Source organism: Sciurus vulgaris (assembly GCF_902686455.1).
Source record: "Sciurus vulgaris genome assembly, chromosome: 11".
NCBI classification, from domain to species: domain Eukaryota; kingdom Metazoa; phylum Chordata; class Mammalia; order Rodentia; family Sciuridae; genus Sciurus; species Sciurus vulgaris.
Window position 1 is genome coordinate 104,066,468 of NC_136472.1, and position 14,016 is coordinate 104,080,483.

Sequence of the window (14,016 nt, forward strand, 5' to 3'; positions counted from 1 at the left end):
CAATGCCTTGACTAGACTCTTTTATCATCAAATTTCATTCATTCTGCAAACTTTCTCTCTCTTTTTTTAGTAGTGGGGCTTAAACTCAGGCCCTAGCACCCGCTAAGCATGAGCGCTGCTGTTGAGCTATATCCCTAGCATTCAACAAACATTCATATGTCTACGATATTTTAGATATTATTCTTTAAAGTGCCTGTAGTTTTGTGGAGAAGAGAGACAAAATCACTGGCAGTAGCCAGAACTTCATGTTGATTTCCTTTGCCCCCAAAATCTTGTAGGGGCAATGCAAAGGGCCTTTCTTGGATGCCTAAAGTGATTTGCATTACAGGAGGGCAGCACTGAGTTTAGGGAATTCACCACTTAAACAGGATTAAAGTCTACTACTACTTGTAGGTGGGGAGATGTTATCTCATCTTTCAAGTTTGCTTGCTTCAAACACTACCCTGAGAAATGACCTGGGTGAAGAGCAGTTAGGGACTTATATACTTGGCAAACCTAGCAAGAATGTTCAGGAACGTTCAAGGTCCACAACAGATGGCCTCTTCCAATATAAATATAGTAAAATATACACTGCATATGAAGGCCAGCTAGCTTAATATTGGGGGAAGCAAGAAAAGATAGTATCTATTCTGAAACATGAAGGTCAAATAGGAATCAGCTGCATAAAAGGGGGCAGAGAGCATTTCAGATAAGAGAAATGTCATGTATAAAACTTGAAGAAAATTATAATTCAACAGTTTTCTCATTTCCTTTCACATTCATCTCCATATTTAGTTCCACTCTTAAATTCAGAATTGTAGTCTGTGTAATTCCAAAACGTCTAAGATTCAGTATATTTCTATAAATTGCACTGGTCCCTAGAATCTCTGTAAGAGTGATTTCTGGAACAAATTTCATAATTCAGTGTATTTGCCCATCTAATGTTCTGATTCTGCATCTTATGGATCTTTACAGAAACAGTAGATCCTTTGGCAAATCTTATTCTGTGCCATGGTTTTAGGAACTGGTACTGGAATTTCAGCCTAAAATCTATCTCCTCAGCCCTCCTAATGAGTTTGTAAGCAAAGTGTACCCATTGTGTGTTTTTTTTTCTATTGAATTAGCCAGATATGATTCTATTGCCTACCACTAAAAATGCTATCTGATCCAATGTATTTTAAATTTTAACAAAGGACAGTAAAAATATTCTGAATAAAATGTTATCCGTTTTTAAGATGATGACACAATCTTGTCATTGGTGGAGAAGGGCTTTGGGTTGCTTTTCCAGAAAAGATTAGTACTAGATAGGTTGATGGTCTAGATAGATTAGTATAATTCTATTAATTTGCTTGGGAGGAATTAACATAGCATGTCTTACATTTGTCTAGAAAGACCTGTTTATCTTTCATCAGTGCTACCAGGCAGCGGATGACCCCAACTCCAATTAGCTCCCTTTTCCTTCATAAATGTGAGAACCCCAGAAACACCAGACCTTCTTCATTCTTCTGTTATGCATCCAGGCACACTGATCTCCCAGTGTTGGTTGGTTTTTTGTTGTGGTTGCTATTGGTTGTTTGTTTGTCGGGACAGGTACAAATGAAAAGAGACAGAAACAAGCTGCTGTTTTTGAAAGTATTATCTATAAGGCAATTATCACTCAGTAGTCACCAGAAAGATTGGTTTAAATGCTTTTGCCCTACCCCTTTGCATTTTTTCATGGAACTTTCATGCTTCAAAATAATAATTTGAGGATGGGAATGAAAACCAAGTCAGGAAGGGAAGGGGTATGGGGGTAGGAAGGATAGTAGAGTGAAAAAGACTTATTACCTCATGTACATATGTGACGGCAAGACCAAAGTGATCCTACAACATATATAATCAGAAAAATGAGAAATTATACTTCATTTATGTGTGATTTATCAAAATACATAAATGCATTCTACTGCCATGTATAATTATAACAAAAATTTATAAAAAGGAAGAACAAATACCACATAATTAGTTCACTTTAAAATAAAAACAAGTCAGTGCCTCTGTTTAAATCATTTATTTCAACATAACCATTATTTTTAATTTATATCTGTTAACATATTTAACACCTAGAGAACAGGTCTGAGAACAATTACATAAAAGAATTATTTGACAGTTTTAACAAAAGTACTTATGGCTTATTTATTTCAGAAATAGAATTGCCAGTCACAAAGAGATACTAAGTGATAACACATTCACAAATTGACTTGGAAAATAAAATGTGTACATATTTACACTGCACATTCAAACAGGATTTTTTTTTTTAAACAGGATATTCTGAAACTTTATTGTTAACAACAAACTTACCAATAGGCCTCTTTAACCCTCTGGCATTCAATGGACAATATTCATTTTACAGAGGTGTAAATCTTCATGTGATTCCCATCTTTACCATAATCTAAGTGGACTTTCTTTCATCACTTCCAGGTCACATATTTACCTTCCACATGAAGTAGGTTTTTTTAGCCAAACCCTTTCTAATTGCAGTTAGGGTTTTACTGACATCTATGTATTTACAATATGAGGACAAATTATCTAGAGGGAGTTCCCTAAAAACTAAAATAATCTCATTAACCCTTAAATACATTTAGCAATGTAACGTTGGTGGTTATATTAGGCTAATATCTAAACAAGTTAACCATTTGCTAAGTACTTATTGGTATTGATTCCCTAGTGGTTTACTCCATCTACATGAGAATTTATTTTGGCAATGATATATCTTTAAAAAAATGTCATGAATATAAATTGACTATTATAAATTACCAAAGCTATGACCAAAAGTGAACATTAAAAAAGCAGTTCGTATGTTAAAATACATAGAAATTTACTATACTTCTTTAACGAAGTGCTATTTATAAAAGTATAAAAACTGTACAAAGTGCTATTTTCCTGAATTTCCCGTTTTCTTGATTCTTGAGCCAGACCAACAAGCAAACATTACAAACAGTGCAACACAGCACTGGCTGTCCATCACCATGAGTTCAGACATTAGACTCCAGTGCATTGTCGGGGCCTCAAAGCAGTTGTTCATCCTTATCTCACTTACCTAACTGGTGATAGAGTCTACACTCACTGGAAAACAAACTAACTTCATTTCATTTTTTTGTAGCAAACATGTAAACTTAAAAGTATGTATAGAAAAAGAATTTGCAAGTTGATCATTTAAAAAAATCAAGAATCTTAATATTAAAATATTTACTCTGAATGTCTTAAAAATCACATGAATCACATGGAGAAAATAGGTCATGGTATGTGAAAATTTTACTTAAATAATAAATAGCAAAAGAGGAAAGGTAGACATTACAATGAATAAAATGTTATTCCCTGATATTGGTGTGTGTGTGTGTGTGTGTGTGTGTGTGTGTGTGTGTGTGTGCGTGTGTGTGTGTGTGTGCGTGTGTGTGTGCATGTGTACAGGGATCAGACTCAGCGTCTCCTGTAGGCTAGGCAAGCATTTTACCACTGAGCAGCTACACCCTAGTCCATTATTTATTCTTTATCACACAAATTTAAATTCAAAAGTTCAGAACAATTGAGTTAAAATTTTCAGTCTCTTTGAGCTCAAAATTGGTCAAAGCTTGAAGTTTAAAAGAGTTGACAGATTTAAGGAAGCGCTTTCATGTTAGTTACCTCATCTTCTATTAGTTTTGAGTTTCATGGGAACAATGTGAACTAGCCCTGACATTTTGCTTCTAGGCAAGACAATGATTAGAAGGATAATAATAATAGTTCTTTCTTACATTTGTATCAGTGCCAGATCTCTATACACTTCACCAACACCTACCATTATCCTTAGTTTATGTGGATGAAACAGAGAAAGTGTGAAAAATGTAAAATAAAATAGAAAAATGGAAAATAAAATAGAATGGAAGAAAATAACAAATCAAGCATGATAAAAAATCCACTTGTGATGACTGTCACAATATTGAGTTCCAGGATCACATGTTCTCTGTAGGTCTAACAAATTATTTTCATCACTATCCATTGGTCTTTGTCCTGAATTAGGAGAGAAATTCCCAGACGTTCAGCATGGCAACTAAAGAGTTAGGAAAGCCAAATTATCTTTGGGAACCAGAAGTAATTTACTTTAGATAAATTATTTTTTTAAATGTTATGACAGACCCTAAGGAGCTGTGTTAGAATTTCCTGAGGTTTTGATCAATGATTCATCAGAGAAGCATGTGAACCCCAAGATGATAATATATATTACACTTTCATTGTGTCACCTACATTTCATTACAAGGACAGGGTGTGGACCGGACAAGGCAATACAGTTTTGCAGCTATGCTGGGTATTTAATAAGTTTTGTCTGTGCTTGGAATGTTAGGGATAGAAAGAAGTCACAATGAAAGATGTAAAAGTTGGCCAGGATAAAGTGGAGAACCAAATTGGACAGTGACTTAAGAGAAACAGTTGGGAAAATAAGGCAGGCCACCAACAAAGGAAGACAATAGTAGAGAGTATCTCAAAACAAGAAATCACTGTTCTTAGAATTCAGGAAATGGGTGTGGGGTAGGGAGGGAAGAAAAAGGAATGGGTAGTTTCTGTATAGACACTGTTCAGGCGAGATCTTTTATACTGTATTCCCATGGACAATACATTTTGCTTTTGGTGAAATGCAATGCATTGTGCATTTTTTAAAAAAAAAAAGCCTCACAGTTCTGACTCTTTGTCATTTTCATCCAGGTAGTATTCGTCATCCGTGGTAGTGTCTGTGTCACAATCTGAGTCCACTGGATCCTCCTCATATATATTAAGTGGTTCATTTGGAAATAAGACATCTTTTGGCACCTGACTGCTAGGAGAATTTGAGTTTAATGACTCTGATGTGTTGGAAGGGTTAATTACATCATCCTTCAGGAAGCCAGGATTCTTAAGAAAACTTGGCTTCCATAATCTTCCTTGTGTGAGTGACCTCTTTACATTCTCCAAGAAAGCCATCTGTTGTTCTTTCCCAAAAATCCCATAGTCAATAGGTCGGGATATAGATGATGCAGACTTAGGACCTGTTTTGGTCCTGCTGCTATACAAAGCCCAACTTTCATTTTCATCACAGGAAGGAAGTTCAGAAAAAGATTTGAATCTTCTGCCATATCCAGCATTGGTAGAGAATTCATTCCCAAGGGTCACCTGACTCAAGGCATTGTCAATGGAAGTGCTTTCAGAAAAATGGCGCTCCCTGACTTTGGGGGGCCCACTTATGTGTGGCTGATCACTCAGCACACTGATATTCTTTAAGCTCTTTGAACGATAGAGGTGTGGCTCAGATTCCCTTTCTGGAGATGACGCACTCCTTTGTTGCTGCTGACAACTGGCCAGTGAGAGGTTTGTTGCAGATTTTTGTGCAGGCTCCAGTGGGAAAGGAGGGCTCAGCCTCTTCTGATGGCCAGAGAAGTCAACTTCCCTGAGGCTGGTGAATGTGGGCTGGGTTGGGTTTCCTGATTCTCTCTCCAAAGTCTGAGCTACTGTCAAATCTTTAGAATTCTCATGCTTTGGTGGTGATTCTGAGACATTCTGAAACTCATTCTGATAAAGCTGTGAAATGTTGTCAGATTTCTGATCACAGGAGTGGCTAGAAGTTTCTCTGCTGAATGTTATACCCTGGAGAGGGTTCTCAGATTTCTCCATATCCATCACATTATTACTCAAGCAGCTTTCATCGGTGGAGCCTGTGGACTTTGGAGTAGACTCAGGAGACAGTGGGTCACATTCTAGATTGCCAAATGATAAATGGCCAAAGCCAGAGTTACTTCCACTTTGGGGGAAGATAGTAGCTACATGTCTTCTAGGACTTGAGTCCTTAGTGGGGAATTTTCTGTTTGCTTTAGACGTGGCTACCAATCTATGTATAACCAAAGATCTGTTTTCTGCTTTTTCTAGGTCATCTATGTTGGTTTTATTTTTATTACTTCCTCCAAGAAGTAAAGTTTGATCCCAAGCTAACTTCTGCATTTCATCTTTAACCTTCCTGCTCTCTGTTATATTCACCTCCTGACTTCCTTGAGGTAATCCTCTGGGTCCAGACTCTAAATTCTCTAAATCTTGTTCACCTGAATGAGTCTCTTTAACTACTTGTAATTTACGGAATGCCGGAATTAAAGCAAAGACTTGACTTTCTGAGTCAGAAAGCATTTTATCAGTCCTTTTTTGGCAATCTGTTTCAATTCTCCCTCTGACTGCCCTAGGTTGTGATCCACTGGAGCTATTATCTACAGATATCTCTGTGTGATCTTTTTGAGGACACTCTCCATTTTCCATAGCTATAAAGTCTATACCACTCCCTGCACACTCCCTGGAACTTATGGTTTGGGAATTTTCAACATTATCTTCTAAATGTGCTGGGAGACCAGAAGGACCACTATTCCCTGCATTAATGGAACTTTCAGATTTTTCTTCGGTAGCATTTCTTTCCTGAAGCATTAATGAGGTATGCAGGGTTTCACTTTGCCATTTTTCCCCTTTCTCTTTCCTGCATTGTAAATCACCTAGAGGTGTTTTAGCTAAGTTATCTGGGGAAATCTTTCTGGTCCTAGATTCTCCTTTATGAAGAGAATCATCTACTCCAACAGAAGCCATTTCTGAGGACCCCCTGTTTGGTAATTTTAAGACAGCCATATTTTCAGTGGTATGAGAAAGATAACTTTGAGCAGAGTTGACTGGTACCTTTAGATTTTCAGATGAAGGTGTTTCTGACTGGTCTTGTGGAGAATGATTTGGGTCATCTCTTTCTAAATCATTAGGAAATGTTTCAGCTTCCACTTGAGGTGATTCTGTAAGTGGACTGGCATTTTGTGTATATCGTTGAAGGAGGTCACAGAATTTTTTGCTGGGTTTCCTTGGTAGAGTATAATATATTGAAACCACCTCAAGACATTTTACATTATCTTCATCACCAGAAACAGAAAACATGCTAGTAGTCTTAAATTTATGCAATGCATTCCCACTTTCTTTTCCTGACAAGTCTTCACAAAAAGGTAAAGGATCTTCATTTGAAAGGGAAAATACACTCGTCCTGGAGGCAATAGTTTCACCATCCTTTTCAGTGCATTCTGGAGATAATTCCTTTGGATGGTGTCTTTTGGTTAAAGAACAATCTCTAACAAACGAGTCATGTTCCAGAGAGTTAACCATTCTCTCCCAAGGCCTTGGTGTTACAGCAGAAGTATCTGTGTCTGAAACTGATGGCTTTTTTCTTTCATCTTTTCCAGTTGAGGCACATGGCTCCCCTAAAGGACAGGACATAGCCCTCTTGATGAGGAATGGAAGTGGCCCTTTTCTAACAGAAGCAGATCGAATGACTTTCATACATGTCTTCCTCTCTGTATCTTCAGGTGCCATAGGGATTGAGTCTGAAATAACTTTGGAACATTCACTCATTGACTCAGGAGAACCAGGACTGAATTTGCTTGATGTATACTTCCTGATTGGATCTTCCACATTGTTTTTTATTTGGAATGGAAGTGGTCCATTCCTAATGGAAGCAGCCATTATCTTGCTTTCAGGCTGTCTGCTATTTATGAGAAAACTGGCTGATTTTCTTGGCAAGGTACAATAAATTGTGCTAAGCTCAGAAACTTTGGAATTGCTTTGATTCTCCTCAAAGAGACTACTGCCTTCACTTATGGGTATCGATCTAGTTTCTATTTTGCTTAACTTTTCAATACAGGATATGCGACGTCTTACTCTTCCTTTCCCCTTTCTGAAAGGAGAGTATGAATGGCATTTGACAACATCAACCACTTCATCACCTATAGGCATGTGACTATCAGTACTCTTCTGATTTCCTGAGGGGCTTACAGCAAACTGATCATTTTGGTTCTTGCTAGCATTGTCTTTTTCTTCACTTTCTCCCAGAAATAGATCTTTGTCTGAAGGGCTTTTCCTGAAGAACACTGTAGTAGAAGGAATCACAAGTCCATCAAGGAAAGAGTTATTTGATGGTGAGGAATCTGGTGGTGCACCAGATGACAGAACTGAAGAACCACTTGAGCTATTGTTCCCGGCAAACAACTTGCTGCAGTTGGTAGAGTGAGTTGTGGGACATTGTTCTCCCTCAGTATCTGAAATAACAGGCTTCTCTGGAGTCTGTGTGTTTTGAGTATCTGTAGGTTCAGAGTACCAGTGGTAATTTTTAATAACATTTGAAATATCTTCACTACCTACTGTTAATTCCTGATGACAATCTTGATTTGGGTTGAGAAAAGATGGTGGTGTTCTGCTTTCCTGAGTGAAAGAAAAGGAAGTTGTTGAGCCAAATTCTTTGTTTCCAGGAAAACTCTTCTCTTTTTTAAGTTCATTGGTCTTCTCTCTGTGTGATGTGTAAATTTGGGAGGTATCTTTCCTGGAAAAGACTCTGGGTGACCTTTTGGAACTTATCTTGGTAGGTACATTAAAATTAAACCTGTTGCTCTTGGCTGAGTCCTGGGTGAGAGAATTTTGAGAATCAGGTAAAGGGTTAGAGATTACTGTCTGTGCAACAGGTTGGGGTATTTCCATCACGTTTGTCTGGTCCATCTTGTTTAGTTGTTTGTCTTCTAAAATAGATTCATTCAAGTTCTTCTCATTATTCATTTCTGTGACCAAGATATTAGGCTGACTTTCAGCAAGTGACAGAGAATCAATTGAATTGCTATCGGTCACAGTATCTTCCATATGGTTTCTTACTGGAATGGTATCTGGATTATTTGGAATAATTTTCTGCAAAGTCACTGTGGACTTCTGAAAGTTGGGACTCCGAGAATTCCCTTGCTCGTCAGGAATCTGAGAGAAGGAATTTCTCAATGAGGACACTAGAGTCTGAGCAATTCCAAATGAGTAAGGTTCTTTGTTTATAAGTACTTCCCCAGGAGAACTGTCCTGACGACATTCCAAGCCACTAGATTTGATGTGATAACCTGAACCAGTCCTGGAGTAAACATTAGGTGTGCCCAAATGAGGACTGGATTGGTCCTCATTACCAGGTGATATCTCCATGCTCTCTGGTGGGCAACTCTTTTGAAAATCAGGCTGCCGAAGATTTGGCTCTTCTTGGCCTCTGAAAAGATTTGTTCCATAACGAGAAGAAAATGGTTCCCAGTGTTGAGAAGGGATACCGTGACCATGAACAGCTGGTACACTGTTTGCTTCAATGGAAATCATTTCAAAGTCTCTGTCAGAAGTGAATGGTTTCCTACATGGATGAAAGTCAGACCAGGGAGAATATTCTTTCTGTTGGTTCCAAAAAGAACTTTGTCCAAATCTCTGTTCTCTGCTTTGTCTAAAGGTATTGCTAAAGAAAGACCTAGCAAATGGGTTGTCTTGATGGTAAAATGGCATATTCTCTGAGTTCTCAAATTCATCAGGACTCATTGCATTATCCATGTGGGCATTTAAACTAGCACTCTGGAAAACATTTTGTGAATGGTAAAATTCATATCTCCTATTCTCCTGAAAACACCTGGGGTACATATACTGATCAGCGGGATCCATTTCCATGGGTGATGGTGCCCTCAGAAACTCTTCCTGGTTCTGCCTATCTCCAGAAGGATCTGATCGATTCCAGATGATGGATGACAAAGGAGTTCTCTTCGGGGTCTGCTGGTGGCTTGGTGGTATAAATCTACTCTTGTTCTGAGTTGTGGCTGGAAAATGTAAGCTTCTTGCTGTAAAATGCCTCGTGGCTGGTGAGGCTGATCGTTGCCTGCTGTCAAAACACAAAGAAGTACTACCAAGAGTATTTTTCTGTGCATAATCTTCTTTTAAGACTCTGGGCTCCCTTGTCCTGTACATATCACAAATTGTCCTTGTCCTGGGAGAAAAGGTTTTAAAACCTTCTCTAGGAGTTCCTGGTCTCAGGATTTCATAAATGGACATATTGGAAGTTTCATTGTAGCGATGTCTGTGTGTTCCTGTAATATTGCCATGTCTGTTCCCACTGGAGTAAGAACGACTGAAAGGTGTTCTTGATCCATAGTTGAGGGGTATGCTGCTATTCACTGAGCTTGCAGACTGCTCCTGAGCCAGTGTGCTATCCAAATCATCTAAAACTAAAGGAGAATATGAGTCAATGTTTTGTTTATGATTTTATAGTTTAATAATAATTTGAGTTGTGGAAGAAACATAATCATTTATAATTTTATTTTTACCATACTATCATAAATATGATGACATTAATTTTGATTATGTTTTTAAGATATTCTGATTTTTACAAGACTGTAATAGAGGTTTCTTTTTCATGTTTTTTCAAATCAAACTTTTCAAAGTAAACCTTCCATAATGAGTTAAGAACAAAGAGCTATATTTTTCCTAACAATAAACTTTATTCATGGTTTCTTTTAGTGCATTCAAAATATACTGAGTTTTTGTAAGACATGGGTAGTAACAAAAGAATTAAGAATGTAGGTTGCAGTATTGGTCTGCCTGTGAATAACTAGGCAACCTGAGTATTATTAATCCATGTCTTTCTATTTCATGTCATTAAGTGGCTATCTTTCAACTCTGTTTGCCTCATAAGATTTTTTTTTTTTTTGCAGTGCTGGGGATTTGAACCCAGGGCCTTGTGCTTGCAAGGCAAGCACTCTACCAACTGAGCTATATCCCCAGCCCCTGCCTCATAAGATTTTAATAGCATGTGATTTCTTGCTTGTATTGTTCAGAAAACAGCAACACTGCCAAAAGCTTAGTATTACCACCTAATTTATAAACGTATTAGCTGGATGCATTTGAACAATACCATATAATTTATTAATTCTATGAAACATTATTAAATGATATACAAATATTAGATTTTTGCTAGAAAAATTAAAACCCATTAGCACTACTGTACTATAGCACTTTCTCTGTGTCAGACACAGTTCTAAGCACTTGACATATGAACTCATTAAATCCTCACATAACATTACAAGATTGGTGTATTACTATTCTTATTTTATATTGAGGAAACTGAGGCATAAAGAAATTAAGTAGGTCACCAAGGTCACATAGTGCAGGAATTTGACTCCAGGCAGCCTGTCTCTTGAGTCTACATATATGACCACCATGCAATGCATCCTCTGGGCTATACAATCTTCCTTTTCACTTTTTGCTTTACATGACTTATAAATACCATTTCACTATGAGATGAGCTACTATTTTACCGGGATATAAAATTGCTGTTGTCAAATAATGATTATGCTTCTCTCAGGAGCAAGGGCAGAGAGGGGGTGGTGTCCAGGTGCTCAGTGACCTCCTTATCATGCTAAAGACCTAGGTCAAGCCAAGACTCAGGACTCAGGTTTATTAGGACCACAGTTTCTGTGATCTCACATAAGTCAGACTATTTTTCAGTGATATGATTGGTATTTCTTTGAATTGTGCTTATTTAATCATATTTGACATATTTTCCTCAATAAAACCTATTAGAATTTGAATAGAACCATAATCTTATAAGGTTTTTAGATTTTCATTTTGAAGCAGAGATTTTCCTCTGGGTCTCTGCCAGGGACTATCTTGTCATAGCTATAGTTCACCACCTTCATCTTACAATAAATACAAATAGTTTATGTATTTATTTAAAAAAACTCATTAATAGAAATAAACTCTGACACAAGAAATAAGTAACAATATTACTTAAACTGCTGAAGGAGGGTTTTTGGCTTATAAAAATATTTCCTTCTGTGTTACGTAAAAGGTTGCACTGCATTTTAAATTATTTATCATTTATGATTTTTTTAACTGTAAAATGACAGGAAAAGTGAGGAATATCAGTGTCTGAGTGCATATAATTGGGATGTACATGTGACATGCCAGTTATATCAGGGCAGGTACTAATAGGATTTTTGATGTCTGTTTTGGATTTTCCCTATCCTATTTTATTTGTGAGTTGGTGCTATTAAGTTTGTATAGCACAAACAACTAGTCTCAAGCATGAAGGATCTCTAAGAAATTCTTTAAAGAAACAACTATCAGTGTTTTAAAGAAGAACTACAACTACTTACTTATCTTAGTTCCTGAAAAAATTTATTCCCTTTACCCACAACAAAATAATCAAATAATACCAAGGTATAAGTGAATGAAACTACATAATAAGTTTTAAAAAATCTAGTTTTTAAAACAAATTATAATAAAATCTCTTTGATTTCCATTCTCCCTTTTTTTGTCCCTCCCTAAAGACTTGCTAACTATAAAAGCAGATTATACTTAGAAAAGAAAATCAGGTATGTGTAACAAAACAGGAAAAAGTTACCAGGAAGAGAGGTAACCACTCTTAATTTCCTCATAATAGGAATTTAAATTGTTGACACTGAGAACCCAAATTAACAACGCTGTCTTTCTCACCACTCTTTTTTTTCTTTTTAGTACTTGATTATTTTCTTTTTTTTAGTTGTCAATGGGCCTTTATTTTATTTATTTATATGTGGTGCTGAGGAGCCAACCCAGGGCCTCACACATGCCAGGCAAGTGCTCTACCACTGAGCTACAACCCCAGCTCTTGCTCACCACTGCCCCCCACCCATACCCCCAATCCTGTGAACAGCTCTCCTTCAAGCAAAACCTTCATTTTGAAGCAGAGATTTTCCTCTGAGTATCTGCCAGGGACTGTCTTATTGAAGGGCATCCCCAAGTTGACTGTCCGGCTGCATGTCTCTCACTGACTACCATGTCTGTCCCACACCACAGGGTTGGGGTGATGTCTCTGCCTTTGCAGACAGAATTTAGCTCCTCTAGGTGATGCTGGTGAATGACTTAAGAGTTAACTTTTCCACTGGTCAGCCTTATTTTGACATGGGATAACCTATGTAAAGATGAACAATGACTATATCATAATAAAATACATGTACATGTGGTACTTTTGGAATCTTTTAAAGTTTTTATCATCTGCTATGCAAGGTTAATTTGTTTAACAACAATTAGATTTCATCACAGTGCTTTATGTCCTAATCAGAAATAGTGAAAGTCTATTCAGAATAGTAAACTTTATAGATGTATTTCCTTTTTACCTGAGGTTAAAAATTAAACATTATTACTGTACCATATATGTATCAGCCCCTGAGCAGGGAGTATTTGCTTAGATTACATTTAACCATAAGGCTCTTCAATATTTGTGTTAATGGCATACATCTGTGTCTACTTCAGGTAAGATAAACAAAAGGACTTCAAAAATACAGAGTTTGGTATGTTTTGAGCACTTTAACTCAAACTAATTACTTGCTTCACTTTAGTAGGAGGAGTTCCAAAGGTAATTTAATGCACAGACTTACCTTGGAAAAACTCATTCTCCAGAACTGAAGCATCCCACGGAGGAGGCATTCCACTCCCCACCCTCATAATTGCTGGCGTGGGGACAAATGCGCTGTCAACTGGTTGATTTTCAAGAGGTGAACTGTATATTTTTGCCTGCTAATTTTAAAGTAAAAAGAACGAAAAAACAAACATAATATTATTTCCGAACCTTCTTCAGCCAAACTACTTACGTGTTCCTACAAAAATGTCATAAGCTTTAAAGTCCTAGTTCTGGGACTGCCAATCAATTTTCATAACATTTATTTCTCAACTAACAATGTTTTGTTGTTGTTGTCTTCTGTAACTGATCATAAATTTCTCCATGCCTATATTAGTTATTTTAATTAATTACAGTATGAGTGTTCAGGCAAGACACCGAGCTTCTCTGCTAAGGCTTCCTACAAGCTTACACAGAATTACACAAATCTTATGGAGGGAGGGTGGTTCCTGGATATCAGGAAAGAAATTAATCTTTTTCAAGTTGGGAGTGTTGTCTCCAGGGTCCCAATGACTGGGATTTTGGATTTTCTAACACTGTGCATATATTATATCAAGAGCACATTAGCTGAAGCACATAGGGGTCTTCAAGATGTGTGAACTTGATGAATTTAGGGAAAAACTGTTTCTATCCAGAGGCCATCTAGATTGTAGAAACCCCGCCTCCACCCCAGATACTACACAGAAATGATTTACTAGTTCTAAAATAAAAGCACCAAGAAGCATGATCTTATTATTTTTAACTATTGCTAGTTTTAAAAGATTTAGGAG

The 14,016-nt window shown here is 37.1% G+C and overlaps 1 protein-coding gene across 1 annotated transcript in view; it reads right to left on the reverse strand.

Annotated features, from left to right (window-relative positions):
• Positions 1-4,651: 4,651 nt before the first annotated feature.
• The window catches only part of EXPH5 (exophilin 5), an 82,493-nt gene continuing 73,128 nt past the window's right edge, over positions 4,652-14,016 (reverse strand). Inside the window, 2 exon segments of the mRNA XM_079101573.1 lie at positions 4,652-10,034; positions 13,227-13,365. Coding sequence (XP_078957699.1) covers positions 4,663-10,034; positions 13,227-13,365 — 5,511 coding nt within the window. The 3' untranslated portion in view covers positions 4,652-4,662.